Genomic DNA, 16,448 nt, shown 5'->3' on the forward strand with positions numbered 1-16,448 from the left:
CCCCCTTCTCCTTTTGTGTGCGATTGATATAAGATATCCGTTGATAGGGACGCTGATGAATAAGCCGGGCGGGATTTTGTTGACATGTTCAAAAACGGAGTCGACCAAACTAGGGAAAAAAAAAGACGTTCGTCAAGGATCAATGACTAACGAATCAAAAAAGATCCTTTTTGGAACATAGAGAGTTGGGTTATAGAAGTAGGGCGAAAGATGATGATGTACAGTAGTAGTAGCGAATGTAGGTCGATTCGGTATATAGGCCTGCAACCGGAGTAAATACGTAATCATTTTTTTTTTTTTTAAACATGGATAGCAACAGAAAATGTCCCCCCGCATTTCTCTATGCCAGTCGAGCTGCTGGGCTGGATGGGTGGGTGGATGTGATTCGATTTGGGTATAGCCAAAATCAACGCACACGTCACACATAGAGGCAACTGCTGGGCCTCCATGCGGGTGGTATATAGATCTATACTCTTATCTCTTTTTATTTTAGTTTTCGTGCAGAAAAAGCTTTCAATGGGATTCACATGGAGGCCTAATAGTGTCCCCACACAGTTCAATGGACTCTACGCCCCTATGTCATTGAAGGGGGGCGGGGGCATTCATCCCAGGCTTCCAAACGTCCCTACAGCATCTCTCTTTTTTAGATGTCTTTGTTACTTATTATAGTAGTCCTTATTACACCTTTATTTGACGTAATAGTGTACAATTGTGTACATACGCCTGGCCCCCTTTTGGCTTCCAATATTTCAGCGCAGTATTACAAAACGAATTAGGCAAATTCATTCAAAAGAGGCTTTTTGGGCATCGCAATTTAGATTTCTAATTAGAAAACGGAGGCGTGTGTGTCACTCCTAGAATAGTTTAGTTTTAGTATCAAATAATTACGTCAGGCATTGTACATTTCAACTATACATAGAACAGGGAGGGGCCGTCGTCGTGATGACATAGAGATAGGGCTATCCATTCCGGCCCTTTTCGTTTTCCTTCCTTTTGTCTTTCCCTGCTGCAGTTCCCCCAGCTCGAATTAATTGAAAAATAAAAAGGATATAGATGCGCATATTGAATTGTGCAGAGTCGAATGTCAAACGGGAGCACAGCTGTGCGAGACGTCTGAACGAGATCAGACAAAAGGATCGTTTTTGCCAATAATCAGCACAAATCAAGTCTATATTACGTACAAAACAATCGCTAAACAAACAGAAAGATTTTTGTTTTGTGTGTGTGGCGGATCGGCGGCGGGGATCCGCCCTGATTGATCGCATCTAAAGCCATCGATTGCTGATTGGTGAACTCAAACTATTGATGATTTCATTATCCATTGAAGAAGGTCGGCACGTGGAGAATGTTTCGTGCGGTCACTCTCGGGATTTCCGCGAATCGTTGGGTTTTCACCTATCGAAATAATGCAACGAAATAAAGGGTGGTGGGGGGGGGGGAATCTTACATGAGTAATCTGATCAACTATTAGTCTCTTTAAAAATAAGAGAGAGAAAAAGGGGGATTGAATTTCCATTCGCCCTATAGAAGCAAACAGGGGGACTCGTTCGGGGATTCCGGCGGATTCCGGCTCACTCCAGTTCACGTTTAATATGTAAACAGTCAAGTGGATGGTGTCTAGACTAGAGAGCAGAGTGCATCTATCCAAATACTAATATTTAAAATGACTCCCCAAAAAAAAAAAAAGATAGGGTGGACGAAAAAACTATAAAAAAACAATAATATCATATGTATTCAAGTAGTACTGATTTGCATGTGACAAATATTTGATATTTCCACAGATAGATTGTGTCTCTTTCTTTTTTGTTTTCCTTCCCAAGATAGATAGACTACCTGTCGCATTTTTACGGCCTCCGGATAACTCTAGACTTGTATTTGGTATATGTAATAAGCTCTGACCTTTTTGTAAGTTTCCTCCCGTCCGACTTAATCTTCCATATCATAGAGACCGAAGGTATTAACCGAACGTCTGTATAACAATTGCAACCAACAATATTAATAATTGGCCTCCGCGCATTAATATCAGACGTTGTAGATTGGACTACGAATGTTGGGCTCGGTCTTATTTTTCGACGTGGCCTTTTCTATTTCTTTTTCTTTTGTTTTATCGATTCGTTTCCTTTTCCTATATAGACTCGTGTGAGCCCACTCTCTCCCAGCTATATTGGCCGTCGAGATCCTCCCACCGACTGGGACCGTGCCAAATAAGTACGTGATGGATTAGTGTCTCTATTGTAATTAGAAAATGGGAAAATAAGCTTTTGATATTAGAGGCTCTGAACTATATACATGTTATATATACAGCGAGCAGTGGCCTGGGCCTGGGCCTGGGACGATCTGGCTTACGCATTCGTATTATTAATACCTTGCGTACGGTACCAATTTGACCGGGTCCTGTTTTGCCTGGTCTCGTATTATTTAAGTATATGTATTATATAGTACTATATGTATGTATGTACTATCAATAACACAACATCCAGGCTGTGTATTTTATATAAATCTGTGACGTGAGAGGGCGGAATCCACCGAGTCCGAATTCTAATTAATATCCGTCGCATGGGCGCCATGGCTGCCCTTTTCATCAGCGTTTCTCCACAGGATCCTGGATCCTTTATACGTGTCCAGTATACATAGCCAGACATATACATACCTGCGAGTCCTTGGATATATATCTATGTGTGTGTCACAGTTATTACTATTATTATTATCAAGCTCTCTTGATGATATTTCTGTATCATATGCGATGGCCCCCATCGTATCAGGGGTCTTTGTAATTGACTCGGATGTCGCCAAAAGGGCGCAGAGTTACGAACGCGGGACACACTATACGAGGATTACAAAACCTCAGCATCTGAATCACATAATAGCTCTCGCCCACTAGTAGTCGTCATCTCTTTCGGTTGGCCAGCACAGCGTGTGTGTGTATTACGGTCTCTCTTATTTGTTCTCCGCACTTGACTGGATGTGGACGCGGGACGGGTCTATATTTTAAAAAACCCAACCCGGGATGAGACCTGCTGCTGCACACGATATCCACATCTCCTCTCCCGAAATCGCATAATAAGGCGCATCCGAGCGGCTCTCTCTGTGTCGTCGACGATGTCGTCCTAGTATACTGTACATGTCGACTGAGAATAAGTTTTCCATGTCTTTGATGTGTCTTTGAAGTTGTCCTCCATCCTATGTATATAACATGGCGTGTTCTATAGTCATTAACGTGAAGATAGAGACCCAGCTCCGGGAGGGAGGTTAAAGGACCGTGTTCACGGATCATATAGACATGTGTGTGTATATTTATATATCTACTTCCACCTGAAAGGGTGGAATAAAGAAAATCCCAATTTTTAAAAATCAATTCGATTTAGAAGAAAAAATAAAGCTGTCAGAGCCTATACATGATAGACGAAATCGATTTTGATTAACTGGTACATGTTTGAACATGGCGAAGGCGTTTGAATCTACAATGGATCGCTAATGAATGACTTGATTAAAATCCTTGGCAGGGAAAACTTAGTGCTCAGTGAAAATGTCATTTGATTTTCAAATATTTAAAAGATATGTTTTTTAATTTAGATTTAAAAAAAAATGAAATTGAGATCCAATTTTTTTAGATTGGAAAATGTTGCCGGCGGCGTTGTATGCGCAGACAACTAAATTGGGAAATAAAAAAGTGGCGCGTCGTTTGAAAATGTGAGAAATCGCCAAAGATTTCCGTCGTGACAGTTGAATGCCTCGGTGTCGATCGTCCTTTTGGACCATTTCCCCGCATGATCCGCACACAGTTCTATATAGCTCGTCTGTATAAATGTAATCATGTGGCGACAATGTGTGCAGGACACATCTTTGCTTGCAAACGGACCCGCTGACACGACTGATTTGTGTCTCCCTCTGATGTCCGTGCCTCTTCTCTGTCCAAATTCTCCCTCTTCTTTCGATTAGACGTGCACAGTAAGGAGAGAGCTAGGCATATCGATCGGCAATTGCGTCCCACATCAGCAGCAGCAGCCCCTATATAGATGTGGAAAACTCGACGTAGGTACCCTGGTAGCATATCCAAAGTTGCTTGTGTCTCCGCAATTTATCTCTTTGAACTATTCCCGTTGGCATCACGCCTACGTCTATGTAGGCTGCGTGTGTAGGCCTACCACCTACTACCAGCAGAGTGAGGTATTCAATGAGAAAAGTCACGGTACAACACCCTTAGCATTTTGATTTTTAAACGGATCGTCGTTTTCTATATATAACGGAGCTTGAAAAACAAAATCTAATATTATATGGTGTCTCCTATAGTTATAAGTATAGTCTTCTAGATTTCATTTCCCAGAAATCCGTTCAGAACCTCCGTGAAAGATTTTTTTGTTGCGTGTGTTTTGGAGCTGTCGGTTCTTTCACGTTTCACGGAATTCTTGTTTTATATTTCTCCCGGCCGCCAAGACGACGCCGACGCTCCGTCAAACTGAAATCGAATTGTCGCATCTCGTCACTCTTGCGCGCAACCCAAAAGGAAAAATTATGTCACTTTTACATTCTAACGTGAATTTGGATACTACATACAGGCTCGTGAATTCCCGGAGATTTTTTGATTTGATTTATTTTTTCTACCACACTAGCAGCAGCAGATCGATGGAGACAATTATTTCGATTCCGCGGCGGCCTGTGACATTCACATGTTTATATGAATGCAATCCATCTCCATCACTGGTATTACGTATAGATATAGCCGCGCGGCCCTCACATGCTAATATTACCAAAACAGACGTTGAGATCTTATCCTGCCCCCCCCCGTGATCCTCTTATTTCTGGCCCTATCTTTTTATAGCTTCTACTATAATACTTAAATGTGATTTCAGGGAAGAGCTGACATATTTATCGATTGAAAATCAAATAGGGCGCTATTCATTCCAATTAATTCTTGATCAAGCTACAAAAAAAGTCTAAAAGGTTATGTAGCATTTATTCGGTGAGCTCAATGCGAAGCTGTTTATAACGTTACATAGCAGACGCGCATATTATATACATAGTTATCAATTATGTGTATACGCACTTGACAAACCGGAGGAAACAATAAGACAGTCGGAAGAAGAAGTTTTTATCCACCCTTTTTCTTATACTGCTCTATACACACAAGTCGAGACCGATATATATAACCCATGATGCAGATTTCCCAGGGGCTGCATTGTTTTTCGTTTGGTTAGTTTTTTCTCTTTCTCTTTTCTTGACTTGCCTGCTGATGCGCTTTTTATAAAAACAGTTGCCCGTTTTTCTTTTTCTCTACTACGTGAATGATGGTCCAGCTCATGTATTGCATTTGTCGGCTGTAACTGCTGTATCCGGGACGCAATATATATATATGGCTTCCCTTTCTTAACAATCGAATAAAACAAAAGATAAAGAAACGAACCAAATGGGGACTCACATGCTACATGGCAATACGGAACGTGATGCGGTCATCACGGTGCCCATAGCTAAAAAAGGTTTTTGTTTTGTTTTGCTCTAGATGTGGGCTCACACGTAACACTCACGGAGATCTTTAACCCCATGAACATGGTGGGGGATTATTATATCCCGACAAGAGTGTAAAGGCTAAATATAGAACGTGATTCTTTTTTGTTTCCTTTCTGATGGGCTGAGCGTCGTGACATCATCACGGCAACGATCTTACGCAACCCGGAAACACATTGAGCGTCGTCTCAGCCGTGTGTCTTTATTTGATTGGATTTTCACGAGATAGGGTCTCTTTAAACTATGCGTAATAAGCTGTTTTGTCATTTCGAGCCTCTGCAGTGTACATAACATTTTCATAACAGCGTGGGAATAATAACAGATAATAGTTGTCTCGGCTGTTTTCTAATGGTTTTGACAACGCGGTAGACGATGGCAATCAACGTGAGTGGGAGACTATTTCTGGAATTCGGTGAATATAAACCACCGAAATGCAATTAAGTCGCTTTCTTTTTTAAAAACAAACTTGCGGAGAGACAACCTTTTCACCTGGGAGCTCTGATGTGAATGTGAAAGGCATACAAGTCTCAAATAGTCAAATTACTCGAATATCTTTGGCTGAATTTCCAGGTAATAAGAACCAAAATGAATACCGGGGGTTGGGTAAGGAAAAAAAACAAAATGGTTGTCAAATGGTTTTGCTTACCCTCCCCTTTTTTTCTTAGAAAAATAAGAACATGCCTAGACAATAGAAAAAATGCAAATTGCCGATTGGAGGGAAAAACGATCCCCCCCCCCAAAAAAAAAAATTTTTTTAGTCAAGTACAATGTTGGGTCAGTTCTCATTTTGTCGTCTGGGTGAAACGTTAGCCAAAATGTTGTCCGACTGGCAGTCATCTTTTTATTTAATTTCATCTTCGCCATGTGACTTTGTGACTGTCTAGTATCGATATCAGAGCGTTAGTATCTGATTTGTCAAGAAAAAGTGAAAGATTTGATGGAGAACTAGAGACAATGGTGGCGAAATAATGGCACGCAGTGAAGGGACCAAAAACGTGAAAATTGCCAGAGGCTTTCGTGGGAGTTCGTCGTGAAAAGAATTTTCGTCAAAATAAATGTGAGTATCGTTTTACTTATTTGCTGATTTCGTCCAATTTTAATTGAACTATTTCCATAATTAACAATTTGCTTTGCCCTTTTTGTGTGTTGGCATTTTCGTGTGAAACCTCGTGTTTCCCTTTTCACGACGTTCAATGTGTACATTTGTGTACATTTTTTAACGAAGGCGTCGTCTTGTTCCAGCACCTGAAATTCTCAAGCCTGTTTCATATTCAAAATGTTTAATCGATTATTTTCGGTAGAAGCAGAGGAGACATCCACCTGTCCGCCCACGCCGCTCAACTTTATTGGACAATCAAAATGCGCGCCAACGCCATCGAGGATCTTCTTAAAGTAAGTGCTGCTTAAGTCTATTTTTGTTGCCTAATGGGTGCATAAACTTGAGGGAATATGACGTCATGTAAGAAGAAGATTTGAGCTCGATTTTCTTGAGTTTTGTTTGCGTTCTTGAACGAGACCCGACACTATTGATAGACGTTTTGTCTGTCAGCTTTTTCGTTCGATTCTTTGCTGTCTCGGACTGGGATTCATGTTTGCGTTTGAATCCATGCTTTGTGTCGATATTATCCAGTTAGGAATCTCTTTTAGGGCAGAGTTTTTTCACGTTTTCTTGATTACACGCAATTGACTGTTCGATTAAAGAATTTACCGGGGCTAAAGCGTAAGTCTAACATGATCTACTTACTCTTGTGCACCTTGTGCAAATTTTTTCATGGCAAAAGTTCGGAACTGTACTCTTATATAGGCGCCTATAGGGCCTACATTGTAACTAACGATGTCCACGAAAGAAATCTGAACTGTATTTTTTATAGAAATATGCTGCTTCCGTCTCTTCTTTCCATCGGCAATAAGACGTGGGCGTGGGGGGGGGGGGGAGGATGATAAGTAAGACTGGAGTCAGCCCAAACAAGTTTGGACTGTCTGCCACCGAAGTAACGTAATCTTCCAAGAATTTTGTGATTAGGTTGGAGAGTGAGATCAATTCATTCTTTACATCGGCAGTGTGTGTGTGTGTGAGTTACAAATGGATGGTGCGACTGCGTTGAACTCTCTGAAATCCGATTAAAACTTGAATGTGATGGAACAGTATTGGGAACGGCGGGCAGATGACGAAACGGCTCGTTAACCCAAGGACTCGCTGTAAGATAAAGAAAATAAATTTGAACCGGTTGAGTGAATACAGTCGCATGATCGTAATCGCGTAACCGTGTTAGGGCTCGGCATCACTCGATCCCGTTTCAATCTCTAGAGCCTAGACACACACACAGTAGGCGTAATCTCCAAAGTTTTCCATATTATGGATACAGTAGGCTATCTTTTATTTTATCTTTTGAGGAATGCAGTTTAGCCGTTTTGAATAAGAAGTGTGTTTTTCAGTTTGGGCGTCCTTCTCACTTACATGCGGGCCATCAAGCGTTGCCGGAATGGGATTCCCAATGCAAATCAGGCGAATATTCGTGTGCACTGGTGGAACGGGTCGCTTTTTTTCTTAGTCTGGGAAAAGCAGCAGCAAACTTTAGAACGTGCACGTTCGCATTCCATCTCTCTCTCTGCGCTGTTGCTCCCTCTCTTTGCTTCAGTTTCCCATGCACGAAAGTACACACACAGGGCCTTGATACGGTGCAGACTGCTGACTTCTTCTTCTTCTTCTTCTTCTTCTTTAGAGCTCCGAATACATATGAATATCTAGCGTTTCCGCTCGGATTGTTTGCACCAGCTCGAGTGATTTGGAAATGCGGAATAAAGACAGAGCGCCCTCCGATCGCGTAACTTATAAATTCTCCCTTTTTCTACTGCTGCTGCTGCTGTGTACACGGGGAATATCAAGTCAATGCTTCGTGCTCTGTGACTCGTATGCATATCTGAATCCTTATTCTCAAACAATTGCAGACTGTATAGGGAGGACGGCGACCAGGAAATCCGGGGTGCTTTATATATATACAGACATATTCGTGCCACAGCTATGGAACGTATGTGCGTACGGTAGATGTGGGGGAGAGAAAAAAGAAGAAAGCTGAAAAGAGAGTAGGCAAATATTGAATAACGCGCTTCAGATCTTATATATGTGCGTAGCGCTAGATATATTTGATTCCTTGTTTGACGCCGGGCTTTGACTTGATTTTCTCAGCCATCGATTGTTTGTTTCACTCTTCCGACTTTTTTTTTTCTCTTTCTCTCAGCCACTTCTCTTGAATGAATGCCTTTCATCCGTTTATCGCACACGCCTAACATTTTGCCAGACTGCACGGGTGGCAGAAGAAGAGGGGCATTGATTTTTCACTCCAGGAGTCCATTGATCGCGGCTGGCATTATTATACGAAGCTCAAGCGGAGGAGGATTTTTTTTTAAATAAAGGGACGACTGGTGTGCCGAGGATCGGTCAAAGTGATGTAGCACTGTTCAAAAGCCACTGTGCGAACCTTTTTTGAGGGCTAGTGGTGCTTAAGTCACGGTTATCTTATGCAGCATTTGGCTCCAGTGGCTCAAGATGGATGGCTTATTCATTCTTATATTCCTTCACTCTAAGGAAAAACCCTAAAAATATCGTCAACTTTTTTCTCTTTGTGGCCGTGTGGTAGCACAAAGCCATTGGGTGCTATAGGCTGTGCGCTAATCGACGGACTCTGGGGCAGAGTCCTCGACATGAAATAGTGCCTTCATCATCTCTAAATGCAATTCTAATAACAAGCGATGATGACTGGTAATTTAGTGAAGAGTCCATAAGCCTAGAAGTATCTGTATGGGCCTGACGCCGCCAACTGCAGTGCTGCTCGAGGGGGAGGGGGGTTGGAGAGTAGTGTTGACACTGCCGATTAAGTGACAAAACGAGGCCGTCGTAAAACTTTTTCCTGATCCTCTCTCCCGTCTTTCAATGTCTATTCACTCGCTCGTCCTTTTGACGTAATCACTGGGGGTGGGTGGGTGTGTACAAGCAAACTATATTTGAAAGGGTGGACGTCTTCTATTTGCGCTCGTCGGCACTGCTATTTATTACGTAATATGGGATCCCCGTTACTGTACTGCATAAAAACAAATTTTTATTTGATAACTGCGCTATATACTATATTACACACGATATGACTGCCATAACCGCGAAACCACTATGCACTCTCGCCTGATTTGGACCGGAGCCCGTTTTTATAGTTCCGGCAATATAGAGAATGAAGAAGAAGATGGAATTAACTTTGGGTCGAAGACAGAACGGGAAGTAAGAGCACTCAGCCACAAGAACCCTTCGCCTCTATCTCCTCAGCAGAAAGAAGAGGAAAAAAAAACAAACAAACAAAAAATTACTTCCCATAACAGCCAGAAAATTCCTCCTTTTTTTTTTGTTTGTCCTAGCTCATGTCGAATTTGTATAGGTTGTTGTTTTTATTAGTCTTTTGGGGTTTTCATTTTTTTTCTCTTTGCCAACATCTTGACAGTAGACAAGTTGTGCAAATTTGAATTTAATAGGATCGCAAAGGCTGACAAGTTCTCTTGAATTTGAAATAAAACGATGATAGATTTAAGCTTGAATTCTCCCTGACGATGGCATCAATTAGGTGGACCCTTACTCCCCCTTTTTTTGTAGTCGAGAGTTACCGGAAGGAAATTCCCTTTTCCGGATGATTTCGACGTCTCTTTTTGTAAATGCTGGGATAAAAGTGGATGAAGAAATGTGACAGAGACTCAATCAATCCAATAATATGGGAATCTCTTTTCTTCCTATTGGTGGATGTTGGCAGTTCCGTTCCAGCCACGGTTGGAGGGATCACCAGCAAGTTTTTTATTATTATTTCTCGAGTGTGATTACAATCGTTATTTCTTTACAAAACCTTTGTGCATGCTACTGCTCTAAGTCGTGCCCTTTTGTGAATGAACGTAATCATCTCTTTGCCTGTCGCTAGCGCAGTCGCGTGTTCAGTTACATTTCAATCCTGTTAATTACTATTGAGTGAATATGCCAAGTGAGACGCAAAGTAAAGGAGCTGGGCGAAGATGATGGCACGTGGGGAGTTTTCCAAGAAAGAAACACGCAGCTCTCTCGCTTTTTTTTCCCCGCTCCCGCCCGCTGCACCATTCATGGATTGTGTTCCAGTAGGTTATCGATCCCTCGGCCACACCCATCCATCCATCCATAGTATAATGAGTCATCACAGACAGCATCTTAGTAGGACATATGCAGTTGGCGTGATCGATAAATAAAGACTACGTACGGATGAGACGATGAATTAAATGCAGTTCACCCTTCACCGGCTCTTGTTAGCGATTGTATATCTGCTCGGATTTGTCGCCACATCAGCCGTCAGCAAAGGATCTGTCACTGTATAAGGATACATCCTATGTGATAGCAGCAGCCGCAGTGCGCCATTGCGCGATAGTCTTATTTCTTCTTTCACTTCCGCCCACCGTTTCCCGGAAGTAAATAAATATACCAGACACACAACAGCCATCGGCACCGTAGGGAGTTAGGCAAGTTCCGGTTTTCATTCCTCTGTAACATCCGACGACGTTTCATTGGTTGTCGTACAGCAGCCATTGGCAAACTCCTCCCAAAGAAAAAAACCCTCACACTTTGACTTTCCTAATGGCTTTTATACTTTGTCCAATAGTCTTAAAGTTTTCGAAGGTCTTTTTTAACGTCTGAAAAGAAGAATAACTTGGGCTAGTTATTTTTTGAATTTTTATTTTGGTTTTTATTTGATTAATTTTAGTCCATGTCATAGTATAGACGTTACTTGTAATATTTACACATACATCATATTCATATATAGAAATAGAAGACACGGAATCATGTACAGAGGTGTATCATATAATAATATCGCTATGTAAATGTATGCGGGCTAGAAACTCGCCCAGTTCCATTTCATTTTTTTTTGGTATCGGCAGCGAGACCGCGGGTCATATCATTTTTCATCACGTGAGAGGAGGACCGGGGCATATCTGGGGGTATGGGGTCGAAAACACAATTTGAAAACAAGAGAGAAATCATGTCAGCATCGATGATGAAAAATGAAATCACAACATTAGATACCAAGAGGGGAGAGGTGTTACGCATTATAAATAACCATCGAAAAAATTATTATTTTATTCACTTTTTTTTTTTCATTTGAAGTTTTTTGTTTGTTGTTGGGTGTGGTATATTTTGTTTTGAGATAGACGAGGATCGAATAATACGGTATTAATATTTATTCGAACAATTGAATCCGTGGGAACAATAGCGCCAATTTAGAGCGTGATGTTTCGTCAGATGTTAGTTTCGCAGTGTGTATAAAAGGGAAAACAATTGACTAGAATGGTGTGGGAGGGATATGTGCGTTACATACACACACAGACACAATATTGTATTACAAGTGGCCCAGTTCTCATTTAGACGAATTTCTGTTTTCTCGGTTGGGCTAAGTTTCTTGTTTCAATTCAATCGGTTTAGGAGGGAAATACAAAAACTTAGAAAAAGGCGGAGAAACAGGTGGAAAAGAGAGATTAATCGTCATTTGTGTCTTTTATAGTCGAATGCGTTTGGGAAAGAACCTATGACTATTAAAACTCGTTATTCTTCCTCTTATTCAGCACACTTGAATTGCCACATTTGCTTTTTTGGGTAACATTTGTTTCAGTTAACGATCAACAGACGACAGCTCACTTCACACACCAACGTTACGCTGCACAGTAATAATAATATCGGTGTGTTTTATAATATCCCTTTGATTCGAAAATATATCGTCATATATGTCGATAAATATAAGCGCGTTTCTTTCCCCAACTTTTTAAATTTGATTAGGTAACTAGTTAACTTTTTTTTGTCTTTATTTTTTAAGTAAATCAAAAACGTGAACCATCGTCTTTGGGGCGTGTATAAAACGTGTGATGTGTTAACCTTGTTTAAAAACATTGAAAAAATATATCGTACAGATTAAGCTTTTTTTGCGTGACGCGAACCCGGATCGACACATCACTGGGAAAATCTTTCTCTTCCTCTCCTTTGTTATCTAATATTTACAAAAGTTTTTTGGGGTCCCTGTAATTTAGTACCAACAATTGCCGAGGGTCAAAGTCGAAGACACAAATAAATGGGAATGGTGTCGGATCAACAACGTAAAATCAATAAAAGAAACGGGTGACGTAACGAATGAACGGATGTCGAACACAAAATGCCTTCAAAGCCTTTTTAAATTATGTTTTTTTTTTCTTTTAGCAAATTTTACACGACGAGAGAAGCGCAGGCGGAAGTCTTTGCACACACTATCGAACAAATAGATTTTTCGACATGAAATAAATTATAAGCTCTTTACGTTTTGTTTTTTTTCTGTTTTGGTGATGTTGTCCGTTTGATTTTTATAAGTCGTCTAATCCCGAAATATTTTCTAAAGGTTCTCGACAGCAACGCCGGTCAGTCGCTTGTGCTCGATCCGCTCAATGCCGGCGATGGTGTCGCCGCTGGAATGCCTGATCGTCCTGCTCGTCTGATTCTCGGCAGAAGCCACACTGAGTCGCCCCATGTTGTTTTTGCCGTGCTGCTGTTGGTGGTGAAAGCCGAGGGCCGCCTGCTGGTCACGCTGCTGCTCCCGGGGGTCTTGACAGCGCGTGCAAAACACACAAACCAGTGTGTTGCGAAAGGCTTCCCGGAAATCCTTATTGAAGTAGGCGTAGATAAGCGGATTGAGGGTCGAATTGAAATAGCCGATCCAGAAGAGGACTTCAACGACGATGTCGGGACAGTAGCAGAGGTCACCACACAAGGTGACGGACATATACCAGCTGAAGAACGGCAACCAGCACAGCACGAAAGCCCCCATAATGATGCCCAGCGTCCGGGCCGCCTTGTGCTCTCGTCTGATCTTCTGCAGGTGTTTGCTGTCTTTGCTGATGGTCGGTGTGTTGCTGCACGTGTCGTCTCGACACTGGTACCGACATGTGTCCGACGATCCTTCCAGCAAAGCGCTCCGATCACCCGCGCTGATCCTCTTGTTTTCCGGCTGGGGTGGCGGCGGTGAAGAAGAAATCGAAGTGGAAATTTGTGCACTGCCGTTTTGTTGCGGCGATTTGCCGTTTGTTTCCAGCAAGACATCCGGTTTGGTCACCTGGATAGCCGGCAAAACAATCACCGTATTGTTGGGTCCGTTAACAGCCGAATTTACGACTGCAGTGGCCGCCGTCGAGACGGGATCCTGATTAATCTGCTGCTGTTGCATGTGGTGGATTTGGTGCTGCTCCATCTCGGCACTGCGACGCTGGTTTTGCTGGCGAAACAACAGGGCGGCGTCGGCGTTCTTGAGCAGCATCTTTTCCTGTCTAGAGGCCATTTCGTAGATGCGGTAATACGTGTAAAGCATAATGGCGCAGGGAATCCAGAAGGAGATGCTGGAGGAGATGAGGGCGTAAACTTTGTTGACGACGAATCGACAAGTGTTGGGATTCTGCACACGGTAAAGTTGATGTTCTTCCGTCGTATACCTATTACATTTCATTTTCAATTTCAATTCCATGTTTAAAGATTTTTATTTTTTCCAAAAATAGTTTACCATCCGAGGAATATGGGCAGGTAGGAAATGAGTGCCGGCCAAGTCCAGATGTTGGCCAGCATGACGGCCACCTTCTTGCGGGTGATCTTCATCGGGTACATGAGCGGCTGTGAGATGGCGTAGTAACGGTCAACGCTGATGCAGCACAGGTGCAGAATGGAGACGGTGCAGCAGTAGACGTCGAAACTGTTCCAGATATCACCTGATTGGTAGTCGTAGAAATTTAAGTTAATTAAGTCTATTCACTAATCAAAGATTTATGTTGCAGACTTACACATGGCGTAGCCAAAGATCCATTGGCCGAAGATGATGACGCTGGCGTTAAACCCCATGGCGACGAGTGCCACCAGGATGTCGGCCATGGCCAGCGACACGACAAAGTAATTGGTGATGATGCGCAATTTGCGGAAGCGCGCTACGCTAATGATGACGAGCAGGTTGCCGAAAATGGAGGCGGCAATGATGAGTCCCATCAGGAAAGTCTTGACGACCAGAGTCAGTGTCAAGAACCAATCGACGGCAGCGTCGGCGTCGTCGCCATCGTCGAGACCTCCGCCCAGCTCAGCGTCCATTATCGAATAACTAGTGGCGTCGAACAGCGACGAGCCGTTGTCTATCAACGCAGACAATTCCGTATTAACGTCCATGGCCATCCCGACCGCTCCTATTGGTAGGAGACCTATAAATAGATAAAGAAAAAGCAATCAATTGAAAATCCCGATCGAAACGATATCAACGGCAAATGCACAACAGACAGAAATAGATCTAGAAATTGGTCCTGATGTAATTTTCTGTTAGTCAAAAATACAAAAAGACGTTTTCAAAGAAATTTTCAATGTTCTATCTAAAGATTTTTCTTTGTCAGAGGTTTTACAGTGTAAAATTATACATCTGCATCGAGTATTGTCATGGTGATTATACATGTCGGAAAAGACGGTGCGCTGAAGTTTGTCGTGAAAGGACGAAAGATGGAAAATCTATATGTACCACCAGGGCTGTGTCTAACATATCCCTATTGAAGGAGCCCCTTTTTGTACAGAAACTGGCCGGCTGCAGTCGACTGGAGATGATCTCCCTTTCATTTTCCATGGTATAGAGTCTCCTTATAGTTCACGTCGCCTTTGATGATGACTAGCTAGCGTGCTGGTTTTCTTTAGCCAGCGCAGAGTCCTATATAAATGGATACGTGTGTAACTTGCTGGCAAGTATATAGGGAGAGAAACAGCGGGGGGAAATAAAGTATGTCGACCTGCATTCGGTTGCCGAGTTCTAAATATATTACACGAGGAAAAAAAAAGTTCGAAAGCTCTATGAACCCTTAAAGTGCACTAGCACGCCACACGGAATATCTTCATGAATTCACCCCTCTGATTGTAAATACTGTAGAAGTTCGATAACATTGCGATCGTGCCTCGAGCTCTAGCGATTTTACGTTCCACACCCGCTGTGAATTATTGACACAAACGTTGGGGGGATGCGTCAAATAAGATACCGAAACCAGGACCCAAAATATCTGAGATACAGATCGATACTTGATATTTGTTCATATTGTCAAGCCACTGGCCACCAACACTACAAAGAGAGCAAGAGAGTCTAGTCTATTATTATGGCCAGTGGTTATAAGATTTTCTCACCTCGGGTATCATACGAGCTATCGATTGAGATCATATTGCAAAGGCGGCGGCAGCAGCTGTGATTTGATCGCTAACGCCAGCCAATTTCTGCTGAACCTGCACAGGCATAATCTATAATAAGTATAACGACCCTATCGCCTAACATATGACTCGGCACGCAATACCCAGACTTTTCACGTGGGCCAAGTTTCTTTTTTTCGATTTTAGCCGTCGATTCGGGAGTTGCCAAACCGCTGGCTCTTCTTCAGCAACGACGGTTCGAAACGTAAACACAAAAGAGAGTTATTTCTATAAAACAACAACATCCGCATGATGTAACCATTACAACGTTGCACCACCAGCTCAAATTTCGCAACCGGAGAACGTGTAGAAATGAGAGGTTGTTTACAAGGGTTAAAGAGTAGTATTGAATAAGCCATGGATGCGACCGTAGCGGCAGTTGGCTGCAGCGTCGTCCGAAAAAAAGAAGAGACCGAGGGCCGCACGGTGACCAGCAACAGCAGCAGACGAGCAATATCGATCCATGCATTAACGACGAAAGATCTGCGCCAGACTCTGCTGGCGTGGATATAAGCAGGTTCTGCTATCCCGTTGGAGGTAATGGCCAAACGAAAAGGAGAGGAGGAAACCCGGCTGGCCAAATGAGATGAGTTAATTGTCGCATTGCTCTAGAAGTAATGGGGGCATTCCTTTCCTGCCGACCCTGGACATTCGATCCTTCTGTTAAATAATAACCACTATCCCATAG

The 16,448-nt window shown here is 42.5% G+C and overlaps 1 protein-coding gene and 1 long non-coding RNA gene across 3 annotated transcripts; one reads left to right on the forward strand and one right to left on the reverse strand.

Annotated features, from left to right (window-relative positions):
• Positions 1-6,297: 6,297 nt before the first annotated feature.
• LOC124196729 lies at positions 6,298-14,895 on the forward strand. Of its 2 annotated transcripts, none has more exons than XR_006875806.1 (5): positions 6,298-6,559; positions 6,804-6,894; positions 12,915-13,970; positions 14,062-14,275; positions 14,335-14,895. It is a non-coding gene; the product is annotated as an uncharacterized LOC124196729 (long non-coding RNA). The 2 variants fall into 2 exon arrangements; XR_006875807.1 differs by having other exon boundaries at positions 6,810-6,894.
• LOC124196728 (octopamine receptor beta-1R-like) lies at positions 11,265-14,719 on the reverse strand. The gene is made up of 3 exons (XM_046591909.1): positions 14,341-14,719; positions 14,067-14,268; positions 11,265-13,998 (listed from the first exon to the last, which is right to left on the reverse strand). The coding sequence occupies exons 1-3, from the start codon at positions 14,717-14,719 to the stop codon at positions 12,909-12,911; spliced, it is 1,671 nt and encodes a 556-aa protein (XP_046447865.1). The 3' UTR covers positions 11,265-12,908.
• Positions 14,896-16,448: the final 1,553 nt, after the last annotated feature.

This window comes from Daphnia pulex, chromosome 7, assembly GCF_021134715.1.
Source record: "Daphnia pulex isolate KAP4 chromosome 7, ASM2113471v1".
NCBI lineage: Eukaryota > Metazoa > Arthropoda > Branchiopoda > Diplostraca > Daphniidae > Daphnia > Daphnia pulex.

Bases quoted from the DNA above. Each gene is read 5' to 3' on its own strand.
- LOC124196728 (XM_046591909.1), bottom strand. From the start codon at position 14,719: ATGGCCATGGACGTTAATACGGAATTGTCTGCGTTGATAGACAACGGC. The intron at 14,269-14,340 runs GTAAGTCTGCAA...ACTACCAATCAG, and splicing joins GATCTTTGGCTACGCCATGT to GTGATATCTGGAACAGTTTC. The intron at 13,999-14,066 runs GTAAACTATTTT...GAAATGTAATAG, and splicing joins CTGCCCATATTCCTCGGATG to GTATACGACGGAAGAACATC.